General features: G+C 40.5%; 1 protein-coding gene across 5 annotated transcripts in view; it reads left to right on the top strand.

The window, feature by feature from the left end:
* LOC140211225 (uncharacterized) overlaps window positions 1-16091 on the top strand; it is a 32142-nt gene extending 16051 nt beyond the window's left edge. For 4 of the 5 annotated variants that reach the window (XM_072280847.1, XM_072280846.1, XM_072280848.1 and 1 more), the window contains exons 3-4: window positions 9384-9588; window positions 11855-16091. In XM_072280847.1, coding sequence (XP_072136948.1) covers window positions 9384-9588; window positions 11855-12495 — 846 coding nt within the window. In that variant the 3' untranslated portion in view covers window positions 12496-16091. The remainder of the gene's footprint in view (window positions 1-9383; window positions 9589-11854) is intronic. The other variant, XM_072280849.1, reaches the window with a different exon arrangement.
* The last annotated feature ends 2079 nt before the right edge of the window (window positions 16092-18170 follow it).

Raw genomic sequence — 18170 nt, 5'->3', positions numbered from 1 at the left:
TCCTATAACTTGTAAAGCTCCATATTATTTACACATTTGAGTACACTTACTGCCAATGGCGCATTGCCACAAGAAAGCAGCATTCATCATCAAGGACCCCCATCATCCAGGCCTTGCTTTCTTCTCATTACTCAGAGGAACAGAATCCTTAGGTCCCACACCATCAGGTTCACAAACAGTTTTACCCTACGATCATCAGACTCCTGAACCAGCGTGGACAACTTCACTCACCACAACACTGAACTGATTCCACAAACTGCAGACTCACTTTCAAGGACTCTTTACAACTCATGTTCCCAATTTTCTTTTGCACATACGTTGTTTGTCAGTATTTATATATCAGTATAGTTTTCCATAAATTATATTATTTTTCTTTATTTTCCCTTAAATGCCTGCAAGAAAGCAGTCACCTCTTAATACCCCACAGATGAGTTCTATTAACCTATTATGAGTTGTAAACTTTTCTTTATATTTGGATTTTTTTATGAAATTATTTTAAGTGGTGTTTGTTGTAAAGCACATACTTTGAATTATTGATAGCTTGTACATACTGACTTTTCTAAGTTTTGTGTGATAGCGAATGTCCATAAGTTTCCATAATGGAGATCTGGATCAGTTGAAAACAATCCAGAAGGTTTAACTTTGTGTATAAATAACATAGCTCCTGTCTGTTGCTATCAGAAATATCTCTCAGTAACTGAAATGAAACTCATTGACCTGATACTTTATTTATTGATTTATTGAAATGCAGCACGGAATCAGCCTTCGAGCCACATACCCCAGCAACACCCACTTTAATCTTAGCCTTATCACGGGACAATTTACAATGACCAATTACCCTACTAACAGGTATGTCCTTGGATTGTGGGAGGAAACCTGAGCACCTGGAGAAACCCATCCATTCCACGGGGAGGATGTACAGACTCCTTACAGATGCCGTTGGAGCTGAACTCCAAACTCCAACGCCCTGAGCTGTAATAGTGTCACACTAACACTACGTTATCATGTCAGCCAAAACATACCCTGAGTTCTTGAAATTGCCCAACATTATTGAGTGGCTCTCTGCCTGAGTTCAAGGGACCATAATGAGGGGTAGTATCATTATTCCACCTGACCCATAGGAAAGTACAATGTAGCCTGTGTTTGCCTCTCACAGTGTTACCATTTATGACTCTGCTGTTCTAATAAAACTCAAGCCTTTGACGTTACACCCAATTCACAGCAGATATCAAGTGGTAACTGTGCCTGAGATGATCGCCCTGACTGTTCGATAGCTTGTTGGTACACACACACACACACACACACACACACACACCCCTCCTCCCACCTGGTCCTCTTCTCCCTTCAAGACCATAAGACATAGAAGCAGAACTAGGCCATTCAGCCCATCATGTTCATATCAGCTTTCAAGGGAGCAATCTCATTTGACCTTATCTCTTCTATCTTACATCCTTGTAACTCTGAACTTATTCTTTTTGCCACATGACCCATCAACTTCCCCTTGATTCATTTTGCCGTTAGCCTGCGCTCAGAATCAGAATTAGGTTTAATATCACTGGCATATATCGTGAAATTAGTTGGGACATCTACGACTGTCTGCTCAATTCTTTGGGCACAGAGCTCAGAAAAAGCAACTTGGTGGACCTTTAACATCGTAAACCAGCGAGTTGTTTGTTATGTCTCCCCGCTCACTGGGAAAATGGAGACACCTCTTTCTCCCTTATTAGGGAGAGAGAGAACCTGAGATATGTTGAATGCCGGGTGAAACGTGAAGTCTCTGGGGTAACTGCAGGTCTGTGTCTTTACTGTTGCTTTGCTCACGCTTGAGTGCTCAGTGTCGGTGCTGATGCGTTTTTTTGCCGGTGGGGGGAGGGGGGATTGTTGCTCATTGCTGCTTACGCGCGGGAGGGGGGAGCTGGGGAAAATTTGTTGTTCTAACTTTTAACTCTCGTTCATTCTTTGGGGCACTCCTCTGTTTTTGTGGATGGTTGTGAAGAAAAAGCATTTCAGGATGTATATTGTATACATTTCTCTGGCATTAAATTGTACCTTTGAACCTTTGAAATTTGTTGTTTTGCAATACATAATAAAAAAATTATAAATTACAATAAAATGTGTGTATATATAAAATTGAATAACTAGTGCAATAGGAATCAGAATCGGAATCAAAATCAGAATCAGGTTTATTATCACCAGCATGTGTTGTGAAATTAGTTAACTGAGCAGCAGCAATTCAATGCAATACATAATAATATAGAAAGATTTTTAAAAAAGTAAACCAATTACAGGAAGTATATATACCTATATTAAATAGATTTTTTAAAGTGCAAAAACAGAAGTAATATTTATTTTTTTTAAGATGAGGTAATGTTTATGGATTCAATGTCCATTTAGGAATCGGTTGGCAGAGGGAAAGAAGCTGTTCTTGAATCACTGAGTGTGTGCCTTCAGGCTTCTGTACCTCCTACCTGATAGTGACAATAAGAAAAGTGTATGCCCTGGGTGATGGGGGTCCTTAATAATGGACGTTGCCTTTCTGAAGCACCACTCCTTGAAGATATCTTGGATACTATGGAGGTTATACCCAAGATGGAGCTGACTAAATTTACAACTTTCTTTTAGTCCTGAGCAGTAACAACACCCCCCCACCACCACCACCACCACTACCCTATAACAGGCAGTGATGCAGCCTGTCAGAATGCTTTCCATGGGACATCGATAGAAGTTATCGAGTGTTTTAGGTGACAAACCCAATCTCTTCAAACTCTTGAAATACAGCTGCTGTCTTTCCTTCTTTATAGCTACATCGATATGTTGGGATAAGGTTAGAGATCTTCCTACCCAGGAACTTGAAACTGCTCACCCTCTCCACTTATAATCCCTGTATCAGGATTGGTTTGTGTTCCCTCATCTTACCCTTCCTGAAGTCCACAATCGGCCCTTTTGTCTTACTGACATTGAGTGCAAGGTTGCTGCTGTGACATCACTCCACTAGCTGGTATGTCTTTCAACACACACAAAAAATGCTGGTGTACGCAGCAGATCAGGCAGCATATATAGGAAGAGGTACAGTCGACGTTTCGGGCCGGGACCGGGCTGGTATATCTTTCCCCTGTACTCCCTCTGATCCCCATCTGAGATTTTACCAACTATGGTCGTATCATCAGCAAATTTATAGATAGCTTTTGATCTATACCGAGCCACACAGTATAGAGCGAGTAGAGCAGTGGGCTAAGCACACATCCTTGAGGTGCGCCAGTGTTGATTGTCAGTGAGGAGAAAAAACTATCACCAATCCGCACAGCTTCTGGTCTTCAGGTTAGGAAATTGAGGATCCAATTGCAGGGGGAGATACAGAGGCCCAGGTTCCGTAGCTCATCAATCAGGACTGTGGCAATGATGACGTTAAACGCTGAGCACTTAACAAAATATATAAAGATAGCAAAAAAAAAGAAAAAAATAGTCAGTTAGTTACTGTACATGGATTATTTATCCATTTAGAAATCTGACAACAAAAGGGAAGAAGCCTGAAATACAGAGTGTGTGCCTTCAGGCTCCCATCCCACCCGCCTGATGGTTGCAATGAGCAGAGGGCATGTCACGATAGCTTGTTTATTGGGGATGTGAGAGGAAACACATGTAATCATAGCATAGGTCTAAAACTTCCACTCCTACAGCGCCTGAGGTCAGCATTGCATCCAGTTCCCTGAAGCTGTGAGTTAGTAAAATTATTTTGAAATCTCTGAGACCAACAACAATTCAAGTAGACTGAAGTGCTGTTTTAGTTCTTTATTTTTAATTAAATGTACTTAATGAATACAGCACAACCTCTAAGGAGTTAATTAAAAAACATAAAGATAAATAATGTAAGAAACATAACTTCTTAAAGCTGGCAGTCAATTTCATTCAGTTGAATGGGGTTACACCAACCACCATAGCAGTTTGCACAACACTTTACAGTGTCAGTGACCCAAGTTCAGTTCCCATCACTATCTGTAAGAAGTTTATACGTTGTCCATGTGACCATGTGGATTTCTGTCAAGTGCTCTGGTTTCCTCCCACATTCCAAAGATGAAAGGTTTAGGATTAGTAAGTTATGGGCATGCTATGCTGGTGCCAGAAACATACAGTTCTTGCAGACTGCCTCCAGCATTCCTCAGACTATGTTCTTCACTGATATAATGATGCATTTCTTGAAGTTTTATTGCATGCGACAAATAAAGCTAACCTTTAAAACCATATGTGGCATGAAGCTGAGGAACCAGATCCAAAGTGTATCAGACCCTTAGATCGGCATGTATATGGTCCACCCCTGAACTTGGAGCTGGGTCCAGTGGTGGATGGATGGATAGATGTACCTCCAGTTTGTGACCATCTTCTTCATTGTAAAGTGTAGATACACCTGGAGGAAATCTGCTCAATGGTACATGAGAACAACCTCTGATGTGCTTCAGAGAAGTGGCCACTACGAAAGGAGAGACTGCACAACCAAAAGACCCAACCACTAGCCACAACCACCACTTACACTTGTTCACACTGCACCAGAATATGTGGATCCTGGATCAGCCTCTACAACCAGCTGAGGATCCACCAGTAGACAACCTCTTAAGAGAACATCATATTCGATCTGAGTGATCACACTATCCTACCTTGCCCATGGATAGAATGGAGAAGGCAGCTTTCTATAGAATGATGGCCATTTCAGCCCATTATCTCACAAATTGTACAATGTGAAAGAGATTATTATACTACATGGCGTGATTGCTGTTGAGGTATTCAACTCTCAACATATTAGCCAATTTATTAGTGTGCCTTATTAAGACAATACTTTAGTTAATAAGTGCACAATAACATTGATATACTCCCATGAACTAAAATGATTCTCTAAAAGAAAATGTACAGATGTAAATCAATATAATTATTAATGAAGGCTGAACTTTAGAGGATGTTGTTGCCATGGTAATATTTTCAGATGACATAATTGTTAACATTACAGATTACACCATCATCTACTCTATAAGGCAATGGTGCCACAATGCCATCAATCACTTCTATCATTATAGGATTTTCTTGAATAGCAAGAAGGATTAAAACATCAAAATATACATTTACCTTTGTAGAATTAAAGAATGCATTTGACTTATTGAGTCAATGTTGGCTCCTAATAGGGCAATTTGTCTTTCTAATTTCCCCATAAGTTTGCAAAATATTTGTTCTTGAGCCTATCTAACTCAATACTGAGGGACCTAAATTATTCTGTTTCAACACATCTCTCTGTATCTTTTGCCTAAAATATTAAAATTGTGTGCCTGATTCATGAACTGATGGGAACATCCTCTGCCTAAGCAAGGACTCCCCACCATCCAGGCCATACTTTCTTTTCACTGCTGCCTTCAGGAAGTAGGTACAGAAGCCTCAGGACTCACATCTCCAGGTTTAGGAACAGTTATTACCCCTGAAGTGCCTTTTGAACAAGGCACTTAATCACACGTTACTCTAGTGTCTGTGCGAGGAGTGGCGCCCCACACAGACTTCCAATCTGCGCCTTGTAAGGCATGAAAATGCCCGACGCAGGCCTCTCATGGTCTGAGTCGACGTTCCCTCCCCTATTACCCCTCAACCATCAGGCCCTTGAACCAGAGGGAACAACTTCACTCAACTTCACTCGTCCTGTCACTGAGCTGTTCCCATAACCTATGGCCTCACTTTCAAGGACTTTTCATTTAATGTTCTCAATGTTTATTGGTTATTTGTTTATTATTAATACTTTGCTTTGTATTTTTTGTTTCTTTTGTATTTACTGTGAATGCCTGCAAGAAAATGAATCTCAGGGTTGTATATGGTGATGTATATTTACTTTGATAATAAATTTCAAAGCACATTTATTATCAAAGTACGTATGCTGTATACAGCCCTGAGATTCCTCTTCCCACAGACAGCCATGAAACAAAGAAAACCTGGAACCCTTTCAAAGAAAAGTATCAAACCCCCAATGTGCAAAAAAAGAACAAATTGCACAAATGGCAAAAAATGGTGAGAAACCCAGAATATAAAACATCAATCTGCAAAGTCAAAGTATTCCTGCCCCTTGCTAAAATCCAACCTTTTGTCTTCCTCAAGCCAATGAGAAATATTGCAGAATGTTTTTCCATTAGAGATAAAGATAGATGGAGATTAATAGGCAAGTTAACTTTCTGACGTACTGCTGTGTTGTGATACTGAGACTCTTGCCCAGAGCTGAAGAATCCTACCACAACAAGCTTACCCTTTCCCAATTGATTAGTCTTGAAATATTTACAGAAAGAATTTTCTTCTTTAGTCATTCCAAGAAATTCTATCTGTTCAATAAATTGTCCAATATGGAAATAAAAGCCAAATGACTTTTCAGATGTGTCTACTGGACTTCAGGATGCTAAATTGAATTGCAGCTGTCAAACCACTTACAAATGAAGCCAGACTAAGAAAACAAGAATATATCTGTAGCATTTATTCCCAACCTGTCAAAGCAACTTTATTTTGATCTCAGGAAGATAATATATGCTGTTCCATGCAACTGTGTAAAAACAGTAGGAGTTTTTTACAATGTCAAGCTTAATAAGTCAATTCAGTAGTTTCTTTCAATGATGCATAATATCTATTCACTTTTAAGTAAATATTCACTGCATATGTCAGAAAAGACAGAAAAGGGGCTTTTTTGAAAAAAACTGTTTTGATATTAATATTGTTACACTGGCTAAAAATAGCTCAAATAGAGTCTAGTGAGACAAGGATCTATGAGTCTGAAAATTCTTGGGACGTCATCCTAGCAACTTAGCCACAGTCAGTGCTGAGTTTTTTTTATAAAAATTAAAAGCGTGTTTTATTTCAGAAGAATATACATTTGCACTTTTCATGATGAGAAGTGAGAAATAAAATTCCAGGGTATGCAGTTCCAAATAATATCCACTACAATCACATTTTTATAACATTTAGCATAGACATAGCCAGCACACATACACTCAGTGGCTACTTTACTAGAGCCCTCCTGTACCTAATAAAGCAGCCAATGTCTGTAGATGTTTTGCAGTAGGCTGCATTGCACTTCAGGTTGTGAAACAGTCATGGACACAAGAGTGCAAACACGAAGAAATCTGCAGATGCTGGAATTTCAAGCAACAGACATAAAAATTGTTGGTGAACGCAGCAGGCCAGGCAGCATCTATAGGAAGAGGTACAGTCGAAGTTTCGGGCTGAGACCCTTGGTCCTGACCTGCTGCGTTCACCAGCAATTTTTATGTGTGTTTCATGGACACAAGAGATTTTGCAGATGCTGGAAATCCAGAGTAACACTGCTGGAGGAATTCAGCAGGTCAGGCAGCATCTAATGAGGGGAAAGAGTCCATATTTCAGGCCAGAACCCTTCAAGAGAACAGTTCCTTTGGCAACATTTTGCTCGATCTGTGGAAGAACCCAACATCTACAATGTATGTCTTTCTTATACAGAACACATTTCACATCACACCTTATGCCTCAAGGAACTCCCACTGGGGAAATTAATACTTTAATTTTTGAGTTTATTTGCAAAGGTCTTAAATAGGACAAGGAATAGCATCTCTGGGGATCAAAAAGATTAATAGTTTAAATACGCAACCAACAGGAATTCTGCAGATGCTGGAAATTCAAGCAACACACATCAAAGTTGCTGGTGAACGCAGCCTGCCAGGCAGCACCTCTAGGAAGAGGTACAGTCAACGTTTCAGGCCGAGATCCTTCATCAGAGTCTCGGTCTGAAACGTCGACTGTACTTCTTCCTAGAGATGCTGCCTGGCCTGCTGTGTTCACCAGCAACTTTGATGTGTGTTGCTGTTAATAGTTTAAATACTTTTCATTATACCACTTGATGAAAGTTGAAATATAATAATCATGAACTATTGGAACCTATTATATGACCATTACACCGACTTATGTAAAATGTTATTCTTTTCTTTTGAAGCACTTGAAATCCAAAAGGAAAATCTATGTGTCAATTGTAAGGGGTAAAAGTCAAATGATTTTTGAGTTGGTTTATATAGAAAGAAATTAAACATTTGCAGTCATCAATGGGGAGTAGGAAGTGGGAGTTAATAAGGCAGCTTTGCAATGGTTTGGATGAGAAAGGATGTTAAAAAAGCATTTACATTGTGCCTTTGATGTGCACTAAGCATTTTATAGCCAACAAGGAGCTTATTTTAGGAAGTGCTATCATTGTTCTAGTGAAAAAAAACAAACAACTTGAGGCTAGCAAGCTCTCACTACATCTTTATGATAAAGACTGCTTAATTTGTTTTTGTCACGATTGTTGAGGGAAATGTATTAGACAGGACAAAAGGCATAATTTTATCACTCTTCTCCAAGGCTAATCAAGAGAGAAAACAGGGTAATAGTCTAACAATTCAAAAATAGGCTTTTGTAATAGCCCAACACCCCCTCATCTGGACTGGACCTGACACTACCTAACTTTGATGCTGAAATTTCTGAATCCAGACCATTTATCTCATATGATAATGGGGCCAATCAGGTCATTGGTTCTAGTCAAGTTTAAAGCTGTAGATTTAGCTGCAGTGAATTTAGTTTTTCTCAATGATGGGGCAACTGGGGGAAAGTTGCTTTTAAAGTAAGATGAATCAAGAGCTGTGAGGTAATGTTGTACTTTTATAAAACTCTGGTTTGACTACACTTGACATATTGTGTTCTGTTCTTGTCACTTCATGACAGGAAGGATATGGAAACTTTAGAGAATGTATGGACGAGATTTACTAGGATGCTGCAAGGATTAGAGAGCATGTCTTATCAAGAAAGGTTGAGGAAGCTAGGGCTTTTCTTTTTGGAACAAAGAAGGATGAGGGTGACTTGTTAAAGGCATATAAGATGATAAGAGACATTGATAGAGTGGACAACCAGCTCCTGGTTCCCAAGGTGGGACTAGCTAAAATGAGAGTGTATTATTTTAAGATTATTGGTGGGAAGTAGCTAGGCACATGGATGAATCAAAAATGAAGTGAAGTGTGGGAGGGAAGGTTTGGGTTGATCATGGAAAATTTGAATAGGTCAGCACAACATCGTGGGCCAAAGGGTCCGTATTGTGCTGTACAGTTCAATATTCTATGTATCCTTCTAAGAAGTTGTGCCAGCACCTTCTTAAAATAGCTGGTAGTCAGTGATTAGACCATTAGACATAGAAGCAGAATTAGTCCATTCAGTTCATCAATGGTGCCTAATGAATAACACATACCAGCTATGATCTCCCATGTTGTTAATCCAATTTATGTCTAGACTCTGATGTCCAGGAGTCTCTGCTTTTGAAATGGACTGCTAATTGATTAGAAACTTATTAGGCTGTGTAAAATTTTCTGTTTCATTTGTAGGAGGATGAGTTTTTATGCCACCTGTCCCAGGAAGAAAAAGAATGTCTTGGATTTTTGATCGAAACTATTGATGCTTTAGAGGTGGATTTGGAAGAAGATGACAAAGAGGGAGCTACAATGGGAGAGGGCACTATTGGTGATGGGTTTTATGAATTTCTAGGAATGGTTTGCAGTACTCAACCAACAGAAGAGGCAGCAGGTCCTGGTAAATTCTTGTTACATAATATTGGTGTGTTTATGGTCATACTTTTTAATAAGAAGGTCTGTGCGTAAGCTGCAACCACTTTGGGGCTTTCAGTCTCCAAATAAATAAACATTCTGGTGTAACTGTGCCAGTGAGATCAATTGTTATTTAAATTCTATGTTAATACAAGAAAGAACACTTTGCAATGATCTCATTTTCTCTCATCAAACGGCCTGCTTTTGGTGCTCTACCATCATTAGAATCCAGAGAGGAATTGATAGCATAGTTACTGGTTGCTATTTCTCAACTGAACAACAGGAATTGAGGGAAATTTTCAGAATAAGTGATTGGCCATAAAAACCGAAGACAACAGAAATTTACTCTAGGTGACTGGTGTATTTCTTTGGAATTTGTTTACCTCAGAGGATTGTACATGTTCACTTGTTAGATTTATTCAAGGGCAAAGTCAATAGATTTTTGAACCCACTGGGAATTATGAATATTTGAAAGGGAAATTGAATAAGGCAAGTATCATGATGTGCGCTGTCAAAACTGGAACCCAAGAGCAGAAGAAAGACAGACTGTGATGTAGAGATGCTGACTAAAGTTTATTTATAGTAATTCCAAAAGAACATCTGTGGCTCGGTCAAGCGACACCGCGAGATGGAGCATTCTCAAAACTAGGACCCCCATGATCAGCCCTAATTGGAATCTGCTTAAATAATACAAGTAACACAAAATCCCCGAGCCTATTAAAATAAACTTAATAAGTTTAAACAGAAAGCACCAGGATTTCACGTTAGAAAGAGCGAGTCACTCGAGAAAAGCACATGGAAATTAAATGATTAATGACTTTTATTAAACAACAATTAACCAATTCAGGTGCTCCAAAAACCTTGGAGCTTAACGCTCTCTGACAGAGGCTTGACGAGCTCATTACAGTATGCCACGATCTTGGTGATAAGCAAAGTACACCTACATGGCATTCTAAACACAAGAAATTCTACAGACATACAAAGCAACAGACACAAGATGTTGAAGGAACTCAGCAGGTCAGGCAGCATCTATGGAAATGAAGAAACAGTTGAAGTTTCCGGCCAAGACCCTTCATTGGGACTGGAAAGGAAGGGGGAAGATGTTAGAATAAAAAGTGGAGGAGGTGAACGGGGACAAGCTAGAAGCCAAGTGGGTGGGGAAAGGGGGTTGAAGTAAGACTCTAGGAGAGCTGGAGAAAAAAATAAGAGGCCAGAGTGGGGAATTGAAGAAGAGGGAAAGACAAGAGAGAGATAATTACCAGATGGGAGAAATCAATGCTCATGCCATTAGGCTGGCAGCTACCTAGATGGAATATGAGAATATGAGGTGATGCCCCTCATCATAGGAAAAGAGGAGGCCATAAACTAACATGTCAGAATGGGAAAGGGGATAGGAGTTAATATGGTTGGCCACTGGGAAATCCGTTTTTTTGCCAGTGGAGTGCAGGTGCTCAACGAAGCGCTCCTCCGATCTATGTCAGGTCTCACCAATGTAGAGGAGGCCTATTCAAGAGCACTGGAAACAACAGATGATCCCAACAGATCCACAGGTAGCATTCCGTTGCTTCACAACTATGGTACCATGACCTCCAAAATCTTTTATTGGCCATAATTAAAGTTAATATAAGAGGAGCATTTGATGGCTGTGCTGGAGTTTAGAAGAATGAGGGAGGACCTCATTGAAACCTATCAAATATTGAAAGGTCTAGATAGAGTGGACATGGAGAAGATGTTTCCAATGATGGGAGAGTCTAGGACCAGAGCGCACTGCCTCAGAATACAAGTACATTCCTCTAGAATAGAGATGACGAGGAAATTCTTTAGTCAGAGGGTGGTGAATCTATAGAATGCATGTCATAGACAACTGTAGAGATTAAGTCATTTGGGTATATTTAATGCAGGTGTAGATACTACTGCTACTATTACTACATCGATTCAGGCCTAGGGGGCCCGTGTCGGGCAGGATGGTGGACTCACCACTTCTCCCTCTCCTTCATCAGTGTGTTCAGTTCATCTACATTAGCCGCGCAGGTGTAGATAGGTTCTTGATTAGTAAGGGCATCAAACGTTACAGGGAAAAGACAAGAGAATGGGGTTGACAGGGATAATATATCAGCCACGACAGGGTGGCAGAGGCGACTAGATGGGCTGAATGGCCTAATTCTATGTCTTATATGTAAATGATTGTACATCATGGAAACAATATGAGTCATTTGCGACGATTCTAATATTTGTATCTTACAACATTTTAGATGAATCAGGCACCTGTGATTATGCTATTGGAAAAGCGGATGAAATTGCCACTAGCCTAGCTACAGAGAAGGCCAATATCAGAAGCATGGCAGTGGTTCCAGGTCTTGGTCCAACACCAAACCAAAAGGCAACAGCAGAAGGAGACAAGAAACAGAAAAAACTGCTGAAATATCAAGGATCTGAAGCCACAATGGGTTTAGAATCTGACACCACAAAGCAGTCCAGGGCGTCCAGAATTGATGAACAAAGCCCGTCCAGATCTCTCACCTTGCTCCCAGCCCATGCGAGGAAGTTTGACACCATCCTGAGGTCAGGCGTCAGTGTGCAGGAGCTGCGTGCTCAGGTTTTAGCCCGTCTCAGTGGGTCTGCCCAGCAGCAACCAGGCGGTCAGACAGAGGGGTTGGCAACACAATCCCACTCACTCCGGTTACTTGGAACGCCTGAGCAGAGAGCCGCAAGACAGGTTGCCCTGCAGAGACTAGGACTGTGGAAGCTTGCCTCAGGTGCACCCAGCAGCACCGATGCCACCTCTGCTCAACCTCTTACAACAGAAAATTCTCAAAAGTCAGCCTCTCCACAGTCACCAATGGAAGCAGACCGTGAAGCTGCTTTGAAAAAGCTGGGCCTTTTAAACCTATAACATTGAAAAATCCCTTGTGAAAATTGAGTAGTCACTGTTACTCAGAGTAGGTTGTCAATGAAGTTCCCCTACCCCTCATAAAGCCAATAAAATGTGTCAAGTGCGCAGCTTCTCTGTGCACACACAGAGGTTTATTAATGAGGTAGCACCTTACAATGCATGTTTCCTTCGTTCTGCAATTACACATTAATAATTCAGAGTTTTCCTAAAATACTCCACGACACATTTAGCAAGAACATAACATTGAACTGAATGGAAATAGAAATCTTGAACCCCAACCTTAAAATACAAAGATATACTCATTCACATCTTGCTGAGAAAACATTACATGTACAATTATGGGAGTAAACCCACATTCTGATATATTGTTTAGGTTGTAAGAGCTGCTACAAACAGCGGCATTGTGTTTCTTCCCTCTGGCAAATTGAAATTACGTGGAGCTCATATGTCAAATGATCAAATATTTGTTGCATTTCTATTCATCATGATGTCTTTAGAATCTTGCATCTACTTATTATTTTATAGATCATTGTTTTTTTGTCATTCATTTTCTCATATCATGCATTGTATAAATATTACTTGGAGTAAGTAGATCTGCATATAGGTTAGTGGCACTTTGAATGAATGAACATTTATTTCAAATTCTTGTTCTGTGTGATATGTTTTTACCAGGGCTTGAAGGAGTATGGTAAGTACCTGTATATTTATTATTTTTGCTGTAATGGAAAAGTAAACGAGACTGGGTGTAACATGGCCACAGATCAGCTATTGAAAAGACCAACTTCAGGCTTAAATTTCTTGTCTCACTTGTACTAGCACAACCAGAAGCAGCATTCAGGCTTAACCTTCTCCTCATTCTAACGGTTCTCTTCATCTATTCAAGTCAAAATTTCAAGATTAGAAAGGATATGAGATTTTGATGAAAATTTGTACGACAGCCCATGGAAACATTCACTCTCCAATATTGGCTAGCTTGCTGTATTTTTTGATATTTTGTTATTCACTTCTATTTCCAGTTTGTAGTTCTTTCTTTTGAAAATCTTTATCGAACATGTCAAATTCATAAAGATGTTTATTTAACCCTGGCAAGTGAAGGTTCAGCCTCTACTGAATGTTTTGTGTATCCTCTACTTGTTGACACACCATTGCCGTACTTTGCTGTGAGATATTGGCAAAGCTTGACAGAAGTTACAAAGTCGAAGCTCCTTTGATTTATTGATTATGTTACTGTGAAATTATTTTTAAATACTTTATTGATGACAATAAGGTAGATATCAACAACTTCTCTTTTGGATCCTCCTGCTTTCTCCAGACCAAATATGTTGCCATTGAACTTGCATGTCTCTCAGTTATGCCTGCCTTTTCATTGGCTATATGGAGTAATCCATGTTTCAAAGCTACACCAGCAATATCCCACGACTCTTTCTCTGCTGCATTGAAGACCACAATGGTGCTCTTTCCTGCACCCATGCAGAGCTCATCAATTTCATCAACTTTCCTACCAACTTCCACCCTGCCCTCAGATTCACTTGGTCCATCTCTAACAAATCTCTCTCCCGTCTTGATCTCTACTACTCCCTCTCAAGTGACACCGACATCTTCCACAAACCAGCCAACTCCACAGTTACCTTGATCACACCCACCATGTCACTTTCAAGGATGCAATTCCCTTCTCTCATTTTCTCCATTTCCACCACAACTGTCCTCATGATGAGTCTTTCAATCTAGAACATACGTGTCCTTTTTTCCTCAAAGAATAGTTACCTCCCCCCACCTACTTCTACTGATGCAGTCTGCCTGTTTTCCATTTCCCACACATCTACCCTTACCCATTCCCCCTACAGACATAATAGGGATCGAGTTCCCCTTGTCCTCAACTACATGAGCGTACACATCCAACATATCATTCTCCACAGCTCCGACACCTCCAGCAGGATCCCACCATCAGGCACACCCAGAGACAGCTCTCTGCTGTCTTCACGGATGGGTCTCTCAACGATTCCCTTGTCTGTTCATCACTCCCCACCGATTCCCCCTCCAATGCAACTGTGCTGAGTGTAACACCTGTCCCACACCTCATCCCTCACCACCATTCAGGGCTCCAAACAGTCCTTCCAGGTGTGGCTGCCATTCACATGTTAAAGCATGGGTATCACAGATTGCATCTGATGCTCCCAGTGGGTCCTCTTCTGCATCTGTGAGACCCGAAGTACATTGTAGAATTGCTTTGTTCAGCATCTTTTCTCCAAACACATAAGGCAGGATCTCCTGCTGACTGACCTTTTTAATTCTTACATCTCATTCCCTCACAAACATGTCTGTCCACAGCCTCTACAGCAAAATTGAGACCAGATATAGATTAGAGGGACTACATCTCATATTCAGCATTGGTAGTCCCCAGCCAGGCAATGTGAATATTCTCATTTTCTCAATTTTCAAGTAACCACTGCCCCGGCCTGCCCCCTGCTTTCCCTTTTCCCTCTGGCTCATCACCCCCATCTCTTTCCCCTTCTTACCCTCTCATCACCTTCACATTCCTCCCTCCATTTCCCTTGCTCACTTTCTTCTTTTTATTCCAAGGTCCACCTTTTTAAGTCCTTTGTCACTTCCATATATCAGCTCCTAGCTTTTCACATTAGTCTCCCTTCTCCCATCATCTGCCTATTATACTACTCTCACCTCGATCCACCCGTCACCTGACAGCTCTTGCTTTGCCCCTTCCCATTGGCTATCATCCCTCTTTCTTTCCAGCTCTGATGAAGGTTCTCAACCCAAAATCTTGCCTGTTCATTTCCCTCCATAGATGCTATGTGCCCTGCTGAATTCTTCCAGTACTTTTTGTGTTGCTCTGGATTTCCAACATCTGCAATCTCTTTTGAGTTTTCAAGGCAGATATTCTGTTACATATTCTTAGCATATGAATAGTAACATACAGAATAAGATTTCAGAGAGAGAGTTCAATGCACTTATGGTAATTTATTGTACCCTAGAGCAAAGACTTCGATCTTGGGTATATTCTCCCACCAAAATTACTCTTAGACCATTTGAGCAGAATTAGGCCATTCAGCCCATTGAGTCTGCTTCGCCATTCCATCATGGCTGATTTATTATCCCTCACAGCCCCATTCTCCTGCCTTCTCCCCATAACCTTTGACATCATTAAATAATCAAGAACCTTTACTTTAAATGTACCCAACAACTTGGCCTCCACGGCCATCTGTGGCAATGAATTCAACAGATTCACCACCTTCTGGCTAAAGAAATTCCTCCTCATCTCTGTTCCAAAGGGTCGTCCTTCTATTCTGCAGATGTGCCCTTTGCTCCTGGATTCCCTTTCTTAATAAGCAAGAGAAAATTAGAATGAAGTGTTTTATAAGTAAGTTTTCTTACCTATGGACTCACTTTCAAGGAGTCTTCATCTCAAGTTCTTGATATTTACTGCTTATTTTTTATTATTTCTTTTTTTTGTGTTTGCACAGTTTGTTGTGTTTTGCACACTGGTGCAATCTTTCAATGATTCTATTATGTTTCTTGAATTTTCTGTGAATGCCTGCAAGAAAATGAATCTCAGGGTTGTATATGGTGATACATATGTACTTTGGTAATAAATTGACTTTGTACTTTATAAAAAGTGAGAGGCTAAAATTCCTGACTTGTTCAATTTTAGCAGGAATGTGCTCCTGAATGTTTTGCTGAAATATTGGGCAGATCTCTTGAACCCATTTCACTACCCGAAATGTCTATCCATAGTGTCCATCCACCTGATACAAAGGACAAGTCAAACTGATCCTCTTGAAAAGCAAAGCAAGCCACAATTAGCAACTAAGACTTGGATGGCAAGTTCCGAAGCTAGACCCACAGAATATCCTAGTGGTCTTTTCACAGATTGCTCTTATCAAAAACTTTACTTATTTACTTATCTACTTACTTATTTACTGCCGGTTATACTGCTGGCATTTAGGGCAGCAATGAAATCCTCCATCTCCGGCTGTGGATTCCTTCATTGTGTCAATAGCTTCCTCTCGGTTTTCCCTACTGTCAGTCATGCAAGTCCTGGGAGGAGACTCAGGAATACTGTCACGCTCAGATGTAGAAGGATTCTTCATTGCTGTTTCCATAAAGATTTTGTTTTACCAGTCAAGGTTGTTAACCCTGAGCTGAACTCCCAAGCCTGGAGGACCAGTGACCACTCTTGGTCTGTACTCTACTCCTCAACATGTTTGGCATGGACGACCTTACCAAGAGCCAAAGCATAAAGCCCTGATCACAGACAGCATAGCTCTCTGAGTCATTGAGGCACACAAGCCTCCAGACCATGACAAGGATGTGGTCCTCACGGAGGATCGAAGATTTTGAATGCCTCTGGAGATCCTTTAAGATCTGCTGAGATAAACTTAATCTATTCAAGTAGACTTATATTATTTCATTATTTTAAAAAGTCTAAAAGTGAAAAGTGATTAAAACACCCTAGAGTTTTAAAATTAATTAATATAAACTAAACTAACCTTTTCATTCAGAGTTGCTAATTCTATTCAAATAGAATAACACACACAAAATGCTTGAGGAACTTAGCAGGTCACAGAGCACCTATGGAAAGGAATGCTTCAAGCTGAGAACTTTCATCAGATCTGGAAAAGCTAGGGGAAGAAGCATGAATAAGAAGGAGGGAAGGAGTACAGGCTGGCAGGTGATAAGTGAGGTTAAGTGAGGGGGGGTGGTTGGGTGGGTGGGGGAACGAGAGATGAAGTAACTAAGGTGATAGGTGGAAAAGATAAAGGGCTGAAGAAAGAATCCGGTAGGAGAGGAAAATGAACCATGGGAGAAAGGGAAGGAGATGGGCACCAGAGTAAAGTGAGGAGAAAAGAAGGAGAAAGAGGAGACCCAGAATGGGGAATGGAAAAGAGAGAAGGAGGAGTGGGAAGAAATTACTGGAATTAGAGAAATTAATTTTCATGCAAGTTAGTACTTCATAGGTCTTTATAGGCTAGAACTTTATTCCTTGGAATGTGGGACCCTGGGGGTTGGCCTTTAAGAAGTGTATAGGATCACAAGAGACATAGATAGCATGAATGCATGAAGTGTTTTTCCCAGGGAAAGGGAATCATGAAACTGAAGGGAATGGTTTAAGGTAAGAAGGGGAAGAATTAAAAGAGAACTGACGTGCAACTTCATCACACAGAGAGATGTGCCTGTATGGAACATGTGCTCCCAGAAGAAGTATAATAACAACATTTAAAAGATACTTCACTAAGTACATGATAGGAAAGGTTTTGCAGGATATGGGCCAAATGAGGGTAAATGGGACTAGCTTAGGTGGGCACAATATCTATCTCTTGGGCACCATATCCATTAAAGGATGCACTGGCATTGAAGAGGGTGCAGAGGATGTTAATGCAAATAATCCTGGGAATGAAAGAGTTGATATATGAGGAGCATTTGATGGCTCTGGGCCTGTGCCCGCTGGAGCTTAGAAGAATGAAACCTATCGGATATTGAAAGGCCTAGATAAAGTGGACGTGTAGAGGAAGGGTGGAAAGAACAAAGGAAATGTCTGCAATAAGGCAGAGACAAAGAGCAACTGAACAAGACAAATGGTGAAAGTTTGTTAGTTTCTACTGATCTGTAAAGAGGAGATGAATGAGGACAGAGGACAAAGAGAAGGAAAATAAAAACAA

The sequence above is a fragment of the Mobula birostris genome, chromosome 16 (assembly GCF_030028105.1).
Source record: "Mobula birostris isolate sMobBir1 chromosome 16, sMobBir1.hap1, whole genome shotgun sequence".
NCBI classification, from domain to species: Eukaryota; Metazoa; Chordata; class Chondrichthyes; order Myliobatiformes; family Myliobatidae; genus Mobula; species Mobula birostris.
Note: the sequence above shows the minus strand (reverse complement) of the source record. Positions and strands in the feature narration are given on the sequence as shown.